Genomic DNA, 15865 nt, shown 5'->3' on the forward strand with positions numbered 1-15865 from the left:
TTGGTATCAGTGGGAGGAATAGTGCCTCATCATTGGTGTCAGTGGATGGAATAGTGCCCCATTGTTGGTGTCAGTGGGAGGAATAGTGCCCCATTGTTGGTGTCAGTGGGAGGAATAGTGCCCCATTGTTGGTGTCAGTGGAGGAATAGTGCCCTATTGTTGGTGTCAGTGGCAGGAAAAATGCCTCAAGGGCCAGATAAAAGCAATCCAGTCCCCAGCCACAGTTTGGAGACCACTGGTCTATACCAACATCAAGAAATCCCAGGAGCAGCTTGCTTTGTGGGCATTGGCAAGGGTGAGGAGCCAGAACGCTGGCGGGGACCTCAGAAGAGGAGGATCGAAGCTGCTCTGTGCAAAACCATTACAGAGAGAGGGTAAGTAATACGTTTGTTAAAAATAAAAAAATTGCTTTTAGAATAGTTTTGAGGGGACAGTCCACCACCAGAGCTCAGGGAAGCAGAGAACCAGTTATGTTAAAGTGTTGCTAATCTCCCCTTTACTAATAAAGCAGGTAACCCCACTGGAAGGGCTCATTTTATGCTTTGCCAGACCACAAAAAAAAAAAAAAAAAAAAACTGGGAATGAGGTAATATGAGATTTGCTCACTAGATGGCAGCACAGAGCTATAGTCTTTGTTACGTTTGCAGAAAAGAGTGAACATATTTCAATAGAATGGTTACCATCGATCGAGTGAAATCTTAGATAACTGAAATATAGCTGCTTTTCTTCTGCCACTCTTATACTATTGAGGCAGCCGTTTTGTGAGCTAGACCATTTCTTTGTTTCAGGGAATATGCTTATTTGTCTAGTGATATCACTAGGACATAACGAAAGGACTAGTGACATCACTGTGACATCACTGTGACATGTAGTGAGGGACTGTGCAATATACCTGAGCCTAGTGTGCACAATATGACCATCAGATGATTTACAGGTTCAATTTAACCCCTCGAAGACCGGGCCTTTTCTGACTTTTTTTTTTTTTGTTTACATTTAAAATTCTGTATTTTTTGCTAGAAAATTACTTAGAACCCCCAAACATTATATATTTTTTTAAGTAGAGGCCCTAGAAAATAAAATGTTGGGTTTTTCTATTTTTTTTAATTTTTTTTATGTCACACAGTATTTGCGCAGCGTTTTTTTTTTTTTTTGAAAAAATATACTCTAACCACTTACAGACTGGAAGCGTTTCCCCCTTAATGACCTGGCCATTTTTTGCGATTCGGCACTGCGTCGCGACAATTGCGCGGTCGTGCGTGGTTGCACCCAAACATAATTGATGTCCTTTTTTCTCACAAATAGAGCTTTCTTTTGGTGGTATTTGATCGCCTCTGCGATTTTTTTTTTTTTATTATTATTCTTTGCGCTATAAACAAAAAAAGTCATTTTGAAAAAAAAAAAATTTTAACTTTTTGCTATGATACATATCCCCTAAAAAAAAAACAAATTTCTTCAGCAGTTTAAGCCAATATGTATTATTCGACATATTTTTGGTAAAAAAAAAAAAATCTCAATAAGCGTATATTGATTGGTTTGCGCAAAAGTTATAGCATCTACAAATTAGGGTATAGATTTATGCATTTTTTATTATTTTTTTTTTTTTTTTATTAGCAATGCGGCGATCTGCGATTTATAGCGGGACTGTGACATTGCAGCAAACAAATCGGACACTTTTGACACTTTTTTGGGACCATGGACATTTATACAGCGATCAGTGCTAATAAATGCACTGATTACTGTGTAAGTAAGTACTGTGTGGTCCCGGCTGCCTTGAGATCATTGACAAGATTCTCCTGTGTAGTTCTGGGCTGATTCCTCACCGTTCTCATGATGAATAAAACTCCACGAGGTGAGATCTTGCATGGAGCCCCAGACCGAGGAAGATTGATAGTTTTTTTTTGTGTTTCTTCCATTTGCAAATAATTGCACCAACTGTTGTCACCCTCTCACCAAGCTGCTTGGCGATGGTCTTGTAGCCCATTCAGTCTTGTCCCTGATGTTCTTTGACAGCCCTTTGGTCTTGGCCATGGTAGATTTGGAATTTGGAATTGGAATTTGATTGATTGCTTCTGTGGACAGGTGTCTTTTTTTTTTTTTTTTTATACAGGTAACAAACTGAGATTAGGAGAATTCCCTTTAAGAGAGTCTCAGCTTGTTACCTGTACAGAAGACACTGGGAGCCAGAAATCTTGCTGAATGATAGGGGATTAAATACTTATTTCACGCATTAAAATGCAAATCAATTTATAACTTTTTACTTTTCTTTTACTTTTAACTTTTCTCACTGTTGAAATACACCGACCATTAAAATTATAGACTGATCATTTCTTTGTCAGTGGGCAAACGTACAAAATCATTAGAGGATCAAATACTTTTTGTTATCACTGTAGCTGCAGGTATCACCTTCCAAACTGACAACATATTTTTACGTTGGCCGTTCTTCAAGTGTTTAAAGGAAACCTGGAGGCTGCCATTGCTGCTTTCTATTCTGCAAGTGCTAGTTTTCACCTTCTTCCTTCAATACTTTGTGCCCCTTACCTGGAACAAGCATGCAGAAAAGGACATTTGACTGTACAGATAAGGTACCGTATATACTCGAGTATAAGTCGATCCGAGTATAAGTCGAGGCCCTAATTTACCACAAAAAAAGGGAAAAACTTATTGACCCGAGTATAAGACGAGGGTGAGAAATGCACAGCTACTGTAAGTGGAAATGAGGGTCAACAATGCCCATTTACAGCCATAGGTCAGCCGAACTTCAAACTCGGTAGTTAATGGTTCCTAGATGCCCCCTAGCTGCAGCCAAAATCTGGGATCTCTGAACCCAAAGGGTCCCGAAATGACATTGCTGCAGATGGACACAGTTGACCGACTTTGGGGCCCCCGTATCTCTGGGCCACTTAGTGCTAGGAACCCCAAATTTGGTGTGCAAACCCAATGGAACCAGCACCACAAAGCTGGGGTTTCTAGCACCAAGTGGCCCCGAGATACAGGGCCCCAAAATCGGTTCAGAAAATGTCAAGCACTTTTCTGCAGCAGAGAATGACATTTTCTGAACCGAATTTGGGGTCCTGTATCTTGGGGCCACTTGGAGCTAGGAACCCCAGCTTTGGATATGTTATGGTACCAGTTCCACTGGGTTTTCACACCAAATTTGGGGTTCCTAGCACCAAGTGGCCCTGAGATACGGGGCCCCAAAGTTGGTTCGTAAAATGACATTTTTTGCTGCAGAAAAGTGCTTGACTCGAGTATATACGGTATACTTATTCCAGTGTAAACATTATTGGACTGAGTGGGTCCATGTACTGAGCAGGCAATGCGTATCTTCAGAAGAGGGTCGGCATAGGCAGCCCACATTTGTCTCTTATGCCCTGTACACACGAGCGGACTTTTCGACCGGACTGGTCCGACGGACCAAATCCGGCGGACAATCCGACCGTGTGTGGGCTTCATCGGACCTTCAGCGGACTGTTTCTGTCGAAAATCTGACGGACTTTAGATTTGGAACATGTTTCAAATCTTTAGGTCGGAACTTCGCCGGACCCAGTTCCTATCGAAAAATCCGCTCGTCTGTATGCTAGTCCTACGGACAAAAACCGACGCTAGGGCAGCTATTGGCTACTGGCTATCAACTTCCTTATTTTAGTCCGGTCGTACGTCATCACGTACAGATCCGTCGGACTTTGGTGTGATCGTGTGTAGCCAAGTCCGTTAGTTTGAAAGTCTGTCAAAAGTCTGTCGGAAAGACCGTTGGACCTTTGTTGCCGAAAGGTCCGCCCCTGTGTACACAGCATTAGGAACAGTTTCCTTTAAGATCCTAGAGCAGTGATGGGCGAACCTTGGCACCCCAGATGTTTTGGAACTACATTTCCCATGATGCTCTGGCACTCTGCAGTGTAGTGGAGCATCATGGGAAATGTAGTTCCAAAACATCTGGGATGCCAAGGTTCGCCATCCACTGTACTAGAGGAAGAACAAAACTATTCTGGTTTCTTTTTTTGCTGCTGATAATTTTCTGTATTTTGTTTCAGGCTAATGGGATTCGATATTTGGTGTCATTGATTCTGATAGTTTCCGTGGTCTTAAAGGTGAGTTTCTATTTTTATTAAAGCGGGGACAATACTGCATCTGAGCGGCACAAACTAAAAACACTGTTTCTTGTTCAATATTTTTATTTAAGTTTTCAAAAGTAAAACAGAAAGGTATACAAACATTCAGATGGGATATTTTCAATGCATAAAGGCAAAATCATATGTAGAAGGATAAACATAAACAGCGCAATCAATATAGAACCAACACAACTGGACCTCAAATAAGTCTGGAACAGAGGCGCTCTGTTAGCCTCAGAGCGATGCTGAATATGCCTCCAGTCCAACCCAACACCGCTAATGGGACCAAGCTGTGAACATGTGGGGGCACATCTGTCAATTTTCACTACGGCATGTCCAAAAATTAAGGTGTGGTGTAAGAGGTATGTAGGTACAGAAAGGAATAAGAAACCCCCGAAAATCGATTTCCTCAGGGAGCAATCGTATGAGCTATCTTGCGCTCAACAAGGGTGAGTCAAAGGAAAAGGTTCATGGGGGGGGGGGTTCAAGCATAATGTCTCCACCTCCATGTTTGATGGGGGGGAGGTGATGTTCTTAGGGTGCTCAGGGAGCAATCGTATGAGCTATCTTGCCCTCAGGGGTGAGTCAAAGGAAAGGGTTCATGGGGGGTGCAACCAGGGCTTGACAAATTTGCTTGGAATCTAGGAGCCAGCTAAAAAAGTTAGGAGCCAGGTTTTTTTTTTTTAAACGACCGACAAAGCTTTATTTTCAGTATAAAAATGAACCAATCTTAAATTTACACAGAGACTACTAGAACAAATGTGACTGCTTTTATTTCCTGCCATGCAGGGACACAAGACCACCATATTCCCGCTAAGGATCCAATCAGGTCCGCCTGAAAAACTGACAGGCGAACCTGATCAGACAGCCCGTGTGAAAGGGGACAAGCAGGGAGATGACAAATAATAAATTCATTTTAATTAACCACTTCCTTCCCGCAGGACGACTATATACGTCCTGTCTTTGAAGAGAAATACCGTTGTTATGGTAGCAGCTAGCTACCATAACCCTGGTATCTTCTTCAAGAGCCGGCGGTTCTCTTTCAGATAAAAGTGGTCTCCGCAGCAGATTCGCAGCAAGATCACTTTTATCGGCGGCAGGAGAGGGCCCCCCCTACCGCCGCTCTCCGGTGCCCTTCACCGCTTACCGTGGCCGTCGGTAACGGCGGAGGAGATCCGGATCTGTCCCTGGCCTGACATGGAGACCAGTGAGAGGAAGATGGCCCCCCCGCCCATCTCCAAGTCATTGCAGGGTGGAAGCGACGTCAAATCGTCACTTCCACCCATAGCTCTTAAAGGGACATTTTATTTTTTTTTTTTCAAATGACAATTTTTTTTTTTTTTTTTTTTTTAATGCATTTTAGTGTAAATATGAGATGTGAGGTCTTTTTGACCCCAGATCTCATATTTAAGAGGTCCTCTCATGCTTTTTTTCTATTACAAGGGATTTTTACATTCCTTGTAATAGGAATAAAAGTGACTTTTTTTTTTTTAAAAGAACAGTGAAAAAATAAAAGTTAAAATAAATAAGAAAAAAAAAATTAAATATGCCCCATCCCTTGTAATAGAAATAAAAGTGACACCATTTTTATTTTTTTTTAAAAACAGTGTAAAAATAAATGCGCCCTGTCCCGCCGAGTTCGCTTGCAGAAGCAAACGCATATGTGAGTAGCACCCGCATATGAAAACGGTGTTCAAACCACACATGTGAGGTATCGCCACGATCGGTAGAGCGAGAGCAATAATTCTAGCCTTAGACCTCCTCTGTAACTCAAAACATGCAACCTGTAGAATTTTTTAAACGACGCCTATGGAGATTTTAAAGGGTAAAAGTTTGTCGCCATTCCACGAGCGGACGAAATTTTGAAGCGTGACATATTGGGAATCAATTTACTCGGCGTAACATTATCTTTCACAATATAAAAAAAATTGGGCTAACTTTACTGTTTTCTTATTTTTTAATTAAAAAAGTATTTTTTCCCAAAAAAGCGCGCTTGTAAGTCCGCTGCGGAAATACGGTGTGACATAAAGTATTTTAATGACCACCATTTTATTCTCTAGGGTGTTAGAATAAAAAATATATATAATGTTTGGGGGTTCTAAGTAAAGGGAAGGAGATGAGCAGGCAGTGAAAACAGGTAGGGAAAGCTCCATTAGCATTGGTGGATGTCTTGTCATACCAATGGCCACCACCAGAGGGCGCCTGATTGCAGAAGGAACCATAGGACTGCAGTAGGCCGCAAAGCCGGGGCCTCAATCACCGGCGTGGCCCAACGCGATCGCACCGGGAGGGGGGGGGGGGTGTCGAACGGACACAGGATACCCCAGCTGTGCCGCCCCAGGCGCCAGGTCGCTAATTCTAGTCGCAAATGCGACCTGGCGCCCGGGGTTTGTCGAGCCCTGGGTGCAACGTATACCACTTTTTTGATTGAAAAATGTATACTTTATTTTGCAAGAAAATATACAAAAAAACAAATACTTAAACAGGGTACATCCAATCTGTACTGCGACGCAGCGCATAAATACACTACATTACAATACATCACCAAGCATACAAATAAATTACATTCATCCTGCGGTATGATGCCTAATGTGTTGTGCAGAGTAGTAATACCCCGAAACATCACATCATGCATGACGCCGCATTACCCTGAAAGCAGTACTAAAAAAGACATTTCACAAAAAGTCCAGTCATACAGTCAAATAACATTCAAATGGGCAACGGGTGTGATGGGGGGGGTGGAGAAGGTGGGGCAGGGGAGGGAGTAAAGAGTTCACAGGCCCGAAGCTTTATTTGAACTGCCAAAGGATACACGGGGGAGAGGGGGGGGGATGGGGAAATCTTCAGACCTCCTCTTCCTCCTTGAAGTCCATCAGGTGATAGTCTCTGAGCAGACTGTGAACCAGTCTGCGACAGTCCTCGATGGACATCCTCTCCCGCTGGTGGATGAGGTGCTTTCTGGCGCACCATAAAGCGTCCTTAAAGCAACACAGCACCCGCCAGGCACCGTCAATGTCCTCCTGTGAATGAGTTCCACAGAAGAGTCCGTTCAACACACCAAAGTGTGTGATTGCAGTCTGTGGTACAAAGTCTTTGAGTTCAGGTTCCAAGGCCCTCAACAGGTCCTGTGCAAAGGGGCACTCCCAGAAAACATGCAGAGCAGTTTCCTCCTGGATGATGCAAAAGGGGCAGTGCCTGTATCTACACAGGTTTCTGGCATGCATGAATGTCCTGAGTGGCAGCCCCCCTTGGATTGCCATCCATGCCAGATCTTTGTGCCTGTTGGTGAGTCTCTTTGAAGAAACATTTCTCCAGACCACTTTACAAGTGGCTGAAGGGAGGCCTGGAACAGTCTCAACAATGTCCGATGCTCTGATCAACTTGTGGATAGTTTTTGGCTTCCACAAGTCGGGCTTCACTCCATGTAGCCCCAGCTCCTTGATAAACTTGAAGGTGTCCAAGTAGTACCAAGGCGTGTCCCAGTTGTAGGGGATGGAGCTGTCCCATTTGTCCCATCCAAGGGTCCTCCAAAGAGGCAGGAGGAAAAAACGGGACATAGAGTTACCACCAGAGTCCACAGTTCTGTCCACCAATGTCCTGCGGATGCAGTTACAAGCAAAGCACACCCTCAATAGTGTAGCGATGTCGGGCACGCCCTTACCGCCCTTGAGGGGTTCCTTGAACATAACCGCCCGCTTCACTCTGTCCATTTTGGAGCTCCAGATGAAGTGAAACACCGCCCTGGTGATGGCCTTACAGGTGTTGACCCGAGGGGGCCAGGCCTGGGCGAGGTACTGCAACACAGGGAGGATCTCGCTGCGGAGTACCAGTGTTTTGCCTTCGATGGTGAGTTCTCTGAGGCTCCAAAGTCCAAACTTCTGTCGCATCTTTGACAGTCTTTCCTCCCAGGACTTCAGGGCTGCGCCCTCAGCTCCAAACCAGACCCCAAGGATTTTGATGAAGTCCGTCTTGACGCTGAAAGGAATTGGTGCAGAAGAAGGCAGGAACCACTTTCCGAAGAGCATGACTTCCGACTTCCCGCAGTTGACCTTTGCCCCTGAAGCTTGGCCGAAGTCCTCACAGGTCTGGGCGAGTGTGTCGATGGAGCGCCGATCAGCACAGAACACCGTCACGTCGTCCATGTAGAGTGAGCACTTGACCTCCCGTCTGTCCGGTCCTGGTGCGGTGATCCCTCTGATCTCAGAGGTGAGAGAGGGCAGCCTTGTCTGACCCCAGACAGGATTGGAAAGGGGTCAGTTTTCCAGCCATTTACCAGCACCAAACTAGAAATGTCAGTGTACATTACATTCACATACGAACAAAACATTTCCCCAAGACCAAACCTGCGCAGAGCTCTGCACATAAACTCGTGGGAGACACGGTCAAAGGCCTTCTCCTGGTCAAGACTGACCAGGGCCGCGTGCACACGGCGGCCATGAATGTACTGGACCGTGTCCCGGACAAGCGCAAGGCTGTCCGCAATCCTGCGACCAGGAATGCCGCAAGTCTGATCCGGGTGGATGATCTGTCCGATGACAGACTTCAGCCTGTTGGCCAGGACCTTGGCGAGGATTTTGTAGTCCACGTTCAGCAGAGAGATCGGACGCCAATTTTTAAGATCCGATCTCTCCCCCTTCCGCTTATACAAAATCGTGATCATCCCCTCCCTCAGTGACGGAGGCATTCTGCCCTCCACCACCATCTCCTCGTACAGCTCGAGCAGGTCCGGGCCCACGAGATCCCACAGTGCTACATAGAGTTCAACTGGGAGACCATCGCAGCCCAGGGTCTTGCCTCGCCTAAAGGATTTAGCGGCAGAGTGCAGCTCCTCCAGCACCAAGGGGGCGTTGACGGTTGATGAACCTGCAGGATCAATTTGGTTAGAGATACCTGACAGGAACCTGTCGGCCGCCTGTGTGTCCGTTTCTTTCGGGGAGTAGAGGTTGGTGTAGTAGTCGCTGACCACTTTCATCACAGCCTTCTTCCCCTTCTGGAGTGTTCCGGTCTCGTCGCGCAACTCTGACAAGGGTGTGTGTCCTGAGTGGAGTTTCCTGAAAAAGAAAGAATTACACTTCTCACCTTTCTCAAGATTCTCCACCTTGGCACGGAAGACAATGTGCCTGGATTCTTCCTCGAAGTGTCCTTTCAGGCTCCTCTTGGTGTCCTCCAGGTCCTGCCTAACGTCCCAGCCACAGTGCTGAAGGTCCTGCAGGGACTGCAACTGACGCTGCAGTCTCCTGAGTTCCCTCCTCCTGGCACACACACGCTGGCGTCCCCTTGCCTGAAAGAAGCTACGCAGCTTAACCTTCACAAACTCCCACCAGTCACTTACCCTTCCGAAGAATCTCTTTTCCTCCGTCCAGGTGGCATAGGCATCTCGGAGTTCCCCCATCAATTCCTCGTTTTCCAGCAGGGTGCTATTCAGCTTCCAGGAACCCGGTCCGCGGGCAAAGCCCTCGCCCAGGTCACCCCGAAAGTGAATAGCCCTGTGGTCAGAGAAAAAGCAGGGGACCATGGAGAACTCACGATGCTTGACTGTTCTTGAAGTGAGCACGAAGTCAATCCTGGAACGCACAGATCCATCGGGTCGGCACCACGAATAGTTCACGGTCCCTTTCCCTATGGATCCCACGGCGTCCTGCAAGGAGGCCTCCGAGATCATCTCCTTGAGCAGCCTAGAAGTAGCGTCAGGTTTTGCGTATATGCTGGAGCTGCGCCCATCCTCCTCGATCGGACAGTTAAAATCACCGCCGATCACTACTGTTCTGGTGGTGACGAGTTGGGTCCGCAGGGTCTGGAAGAGTTCCAGCCGCGCATTCTTGTCTGGGGGGGCGTACACGTTGATGAGCCTAACTGGCTCTTCCACCCACGAGCCGTCTATGACCAAGAGACGGCCACAGACTAGCTCATGGATAGAGTCAACCGTGAAACGCCCACCCCTGACCAGAATGGCTACGCCTGCAGACTTGCAATCGCCACCCCCGGACCAGTAGGAGGGACCAAGGGTCCACTGGGAGGACAGATGAGTGTACCTCCTCAGGGGAGGAAGGGCGCACTCCTGAAGCATGTAGACATCACTCTGCTGACTTGAAAGAAAGGTCAGGACCGCTTGCCTTCTAGATGTATCCTTGATACTCCTCACATTAATGGAAAAGATTGAGATCTCAGCCATAATGAAAAAGGGTATGAGGGTCTAGTTAACAAGGGTCCGAACTTACCTCCCCGGAGGGGGGGGGTGGCTCTTCCGTTGCGTCTTCTGCCTGTCCTGTGTCCTGGGCCAGGCCCAGCTCCTCAAGGACAGACTCCATCATCTGCTGGCTGATGTGGACGTTGGGGGGGAGGTCATGCTCAGGGTCGACCACGATCTCCTCCCCTTCCTCCTCCTCTCCTGCAGACTCTAGGTCCTCCACTACTTGCTTGGGTCCCTCGCTGTCGCGTTGGACCCCGTTGGGCCGTTTGGTGGAGGTGGCGGGTTCCTCAGCTGTTGGGCTCTCTGGCTTACGTTTCCGGCTTCCTCTTGGGCCACTGGTGGGGGTGGGAGGGTGGGGAAGTCCTCCAGGGAGGACAGGTTGGGGGGGGAAGGGGTGGGGAGGGGCTCCTCCGGCACAGAGGGGGTGGGTGGGGGTGTGCTGGAGGTAGGGGCAGGGGCAGGAGGGGCAGGGGCAGGTGTGGCGGGAGTGGACTTACCTTTGGCCTTTCGAGGTTCTTTTGGTTTTTCTGGCAGCTTTCTCCCGGATGGCTTACCCTGGCTTACTGCTCCAGCGTAGGTCCGGGTTCTCTGGGGGCAGTGTCTGAAGACATGTTCTGCCAGTCCGCAAAGGTTGCAGGCTTTGGACCTCGGACAGTCCTTGGTCTCGTGGCCTGTCACCCTACAGAACTTGCAAGCAAGTTCTGTACAATCCTTCCCTATGTGTCCCGGCTGCCCACACTTGTTACAGTTGTAGGGTATGCCGGGGTAGAAGAGGATTCCTGCGGAGGATCCCAGGGAGAAGAAAGGCTGCAGGTGCTGGATGTCCCCCGAAGGGTCTTTCCTCAGTTTGCAGAGCACAGACCACTTACCTATCCAGAAGCCGTTTGCATCGAAGATTTGGATCGGGTCCTTCACCACGGTGCAGAACCTCTGGAGGTAGGTGGCTATGTCCTTTCCACTGGTATGGGGGTTCCTCATGGCCACTGTCACCCGCTTTTCGTCCCGTGTTATGGGGCAGTTCGCAGTGAACTTCCGGAAAGGGGATTCAGGGCCACTGGTCTTCACCATCTCCCAGTATCTTCTGCAGACCTGGAACGATACAAAAGTTATAAAGAATATACCTCTTGTGAAGGCCTGCACAGAAAGCGTCTCCGCTTTGCTGAACCCCTGTTCCAGGATCATCTTCTTTCCAAAGATCTCCGGGGTCATGTCGGGGACTCTTCCGTCCACCTCCTTCAGCTGCAGCACGACCGTCTGCTTCATCCATGGCTCCAAAGCTGGGAGCCCGTCTGCAGGCTGGTCTGGCTTGGCTGGTCCCGGTCGGCTGGTGCCGGCCGGGGTAGGGGCGGGGGTTGAGGCAGCGGCATTCCCGGGCTTGGAGGAAGTGGCTGGAACGGGGTTCTTCTTCTCTTTTCCGGTCTTCTTTTCGCTCTTCCCCATCGTCAAGGATTTGGATGTCGCTTCAGATGTTTCTTAGGCGGCTTCCTTCTGGTTCCTCGACGTCTTCGCTCTTTTTCGTAGCCTTTAAAAAGGCTTTAGCATCTACTGCCCGGAGGTAGTAATGCGGAGTGGGGGAGGAGGGAAGACCGCAATCTCGTTCCCTGTGGGGGCTAAGCCTCTAACCCAATAGCAGCAAGTAGGTGAAGCTGAATTTAATCAACGATCCTACCAGGCCGAGCAGAGGGTACCCCACAAGGACCAATTAGCTTGGATAGATACAAGTGGTTCTCAACGTCCTAGCTGTGAAGCAGAGACACCCCTAAGGGCTAAAGTCGATACTACACTTGATCTTAGCCAAAAGGCCGAGAAGCGATCGTATACCACTACCAACCCTTATGTTATATACTAGACTATACTAGAATCCATTGATAACTTGGGGTAAATTGGTACGCGTTCAACCTCATTCACAAGTTATAGCTTGGAAGATGAAAGGATATCCCATATAGATGGGCCAAATGGTTGACTATAGAGTAGGAAAGTAAGGGGGGTGAAAGACGAAGTTGCGGGTGTGTGCCAGATTAGGGTTCCTCTAAAGTTCGTGGGCAACGAGTGCCTCTGTATAATGCCCGCTCCTTGAGGATCAGACAGAAAGAGGGCTGGTAGAGAAAGAGGGGTCAGGGGGGAGCCTCTCGTGACGGTAGTGCAGCTCCTGATCAGGAAATGCTCCAAGCAGGTAGTAGGGCGGGTTCTACTACCAGGGCAAAAGCAAAGACTTGTCGAAGTCAGGGGGTAAGCAGTGCTTGACCCATGGTTGCCATATTTTTTCAAATTTCTTTATTTTATCATTTTCAATGGCTGTCATTTTAGCAAAGATAATGGCTCTATTCATCCTGTGTTTGGCTTCAGCCAAAACCAAAGTTTGAGACTTCCATGCCTTGGATATGGTTTGTTTGGCTACAGTGGTAAGGTGGAAGAGTAATCGGAATTGAGTATGGGTGAGCTCAACTGGTTTAAGGGCTGTGGCTGGGTCAGGAAGAATATCGCTTTGGAGGCCATAGCAAAGATTTTTTTCCAGAATTCTTGGGCGACTGGCCATTGCCACATATGTGTATGTGGGGGCCTGGATCTGAGCAGCCCCGAAAGCATATTTTGCAATTCTCGCTGGTACCAAGATACCATCTTGCTAGGACTTTATAGTTAGTTTCAAGTGCGCAAGCAATTGGGAGAGGAGGATTTAGTGGCCAGCCATATACTGGACCAATCTGCGATCGCGAATGTGCGATCCATGTCCTGCGCCCATTTAGTGGTGTAAGATGGTGGTGCGTTGTTTGGGATTGCATTGAGGTGTTTATATTGGAGTGATATCAGTCCCCTGATGTGTGGGCCGCTCTTGGAAATGCGTTGAGTTGTGTCATCTGGCTCAGTGGTAATCTTGTTCTGAGGAAAGGCATATAGAAATGTTTTATTTGCAGATAGTGAAAGAGATCTAGCAAGTCCAAAAGTCTCATATGAGGTAGGGAATGCTTGGATAGCATTGTTAGAGACCAGCTTATGGAGTCTAAATAGGTTCGCGGCTGACCAGGCTGTAACTGCCGTAGGGGATTCCCAAGCTGGATAAAATGCTGGATTTCTGAGGGGGGGGAGTAGGGGGTTGTGAGGGGATTGAAGATTACGGGTGTCCCTAAATTTGTGTTTAGTAATGGGGTTCAAGAGGTGAGCTCTGTCTTTCGGTTGGAGCCACAGCATGTTTGCTACAGAAATGGGGTCACAGTCAATTGATTCGATAGCTACCCACAGCGGTGTTTCTACTGTTGCGTGATACTTGGGCAGTTGTGCGAGTTGCGCTGTGTAATAGTATGATGAGAAATTCGGAATGCCCCATCCACCGCTCAGTTTAGAAAGGTAAAGCATTGATTTAGGGATACGAGGTTTGGTAGCACCCCATACAGTGGGGTAAAAAAGTATTTAGTCAGCCACCAATTGTGCAAGTTCTCCCACTTAAAAAGATGAGAGAGGCCTGTAATTGTCATCATAGGTATACCTCAACTATGAGAGACAAAATGTGGAAACAAATCCAGACAATCACATTATCTGATTTTTGAAAAAAATGTATTTGCAAATTATGGTGGAAAATAAGTACTTTGTCACCTACAAACAAGCCAGCTTTAAGAGGCTCCTCTGTCCTCCACTCATTACCTGTATTAATGGCACCTGTTTGAACTTGTTATCAGTATAAAAGACACCTGTCCACAACCTCAAACACTCCAAACTCCACTATGGTGAAGACCAAAGAGCTGTTGAAGGACACCAGAAACAAAATTGTAGACCTGAACCAGGCTGGGAAGACTCAGTCTGCAATAGGCAAGCAGCTTGGTGTGAAGAAATCAACTGTGGGAGCAATAATTAGAAAATGGAAGACATATAAGACCACTGATAATCTCCCTCGATCTGGGGCTCCACGCAAGATCTCACCCCGTGGGGTCAAAATGATCACAAGAACGGTGAGCAAAAATCCTAGAACCACACAGGGGGACCTAGTGAATGACCTGCAGAGAGCTGGGACCAACGTAACAAAGGCTACCATCAGTAACACACTACCCTGCCAGGGACTCAGATCCTGCAGTGCCAGACGTGTTCCCCTGCTTAAGCCAGTACATGTCCGGGCCCATCTGGGGTTTGCTAGAGAACATTTGGATGATCCAGAAGAGGATTGGGAGAATGTCATATGGTCAGATGAAACCAAAGTAGAACTGTTTGGTAGAAACACAACTGATCGTGTTTGGAGGAGAGAGAATGCTGAATTGCAACCAAAGAACACCATACCTACTGTGAAGCATGGGGGTGGCAACATCATGCTTTGGGGCTGTTTCTCTGCAAAGGGAACAGGACGACTGATCCGTGTACATGAAAGAATTAATGGGGCCATGCATCGTGAAATTTTGAGTGCAAACCTCCTCCCATGAGCAAGGGCATTAAAGATGAAACGTGGCTGGGTCTTTCAGCATGACAAGGATCCCAAACACACCGCAAGGGGCAATGAAGGAGTGGCTTCGTAAGAAGCATTTCAAGGTCCTGGAGTGGCCTAGCCAGTCTCCAGATCTCAACCCCATAGAAAACCTTTGGAGGGAGTTGAAAGTCCGTGTTGCCCAGCGACAGCCCCAAAACATCACTGCTCTAGAGGAGATCTGCATGGAGGAATGGACCAACATACCAGCAGCAGTGTGTGACAACCTTGTGAAGACTTACAGAAAACGTTTGACCTCTGTCATTGCCAACAAAGGATATATAACAAAGTATTGAGATGAACTTTTGATATTGACTAAATACTTATTTTCCACCATAATTTGCAAATAAATTCTTTCAAAAATCAGACAATGTGATTGTCTGGCTTTGTTTCCACATTTTGTCTCTCATAGTTGAGGTATACCTATGATGACAATTACAGGCCTCTCTCATCTTTTTAAGTGGGAGAACTTGCACAATTGGTGGCTGACTAAATACTTTTTTGCCCCACTGTATGTAGGACATCACATCACTCTGCGTTGCGTAAGGCGTAAAAAAATATGATGGTACCGAGATGGGGAGTACTCTGAAAAGATCAAAATCACAGTTTTTTTTCCATACATCATGGGACACATGATGTCAGGCTAATATTTATTACCTACTGGGTTATACTCCATCAGGTGAATGAACACTGGTAGACCAAAGGTCTTCAGACAGGAAGTGATCTCCTATATAACCCCTCCCATACAGGAAGCACTGTTTTTACCAGTGTCTGCAAGGTGGATGGCATGGTTTGTTTGAGCTCTCTGAGCTCCAGGTCTCTAGTCCCACAAAGGGTTCTTAAATCCACTGATTGATCGATTGGATCCATTTGACACAGGCTTATATGCTTGGATAAACCGGTTTTGCCTGTAATGCGGCCTCTGGGTGCTGGAAACTGCGAAGTGGAATCCTGGACACTACAGCGCTAAGGCATTCCTGCAGGGTGCTGTACAGGTCCAAGGGAGTGGACCCTAAACATAAAAAGGGTACCCAGTCTTTGAAGGTCCTCAAGTGACAGGAACCCCCCGTGAAGGGTGAAGATTGGGTTCTTGGCTCCTAAGCTGCCCTGCGTCTGGACAGG

The 15865-nt window shown here is 47.4% G+C and overlaps 1 protein-coding gene and 1 pseudogene across 1 annotated transcript in view; one reads left to right on the forward strand and one right to left on the reverse strand.

The window, feature by feature from the left end:
- The window catches only part of DPY19L3 (dpy-19 like C-mannosyltransferase 3), a 90270-nt gene that overhangs the window by 55290 nt on the left and 19115 nt on the right, over positions 1–15865 (forward strand). The window contains 1 exon segment of the mRNA XM_073605829.1: positions 4032–4088. Coding sequence (XP_073461930.1) covers positions 4032–4088 — 57 coding nt within the window.
- On the reverse strand, positions 11945–12113 carry LOC141113059 (U2 spliceosomal RNA; annotated as a pseudogene).

Source organism: Aquarana catesbeiana, linkage group LG11, assembly GCF_042186555.1.
Source record: "Aquarana catesbeiana isolate 2022-GZ linkage group LG11, ASM4218655v1, whole genome shotgun sequence".
NCBI lineage: Eukaryota > Metazoa > Chordata > Amphibia > Anura > Ranidae > Aquarana > Aquarana catesbeiana.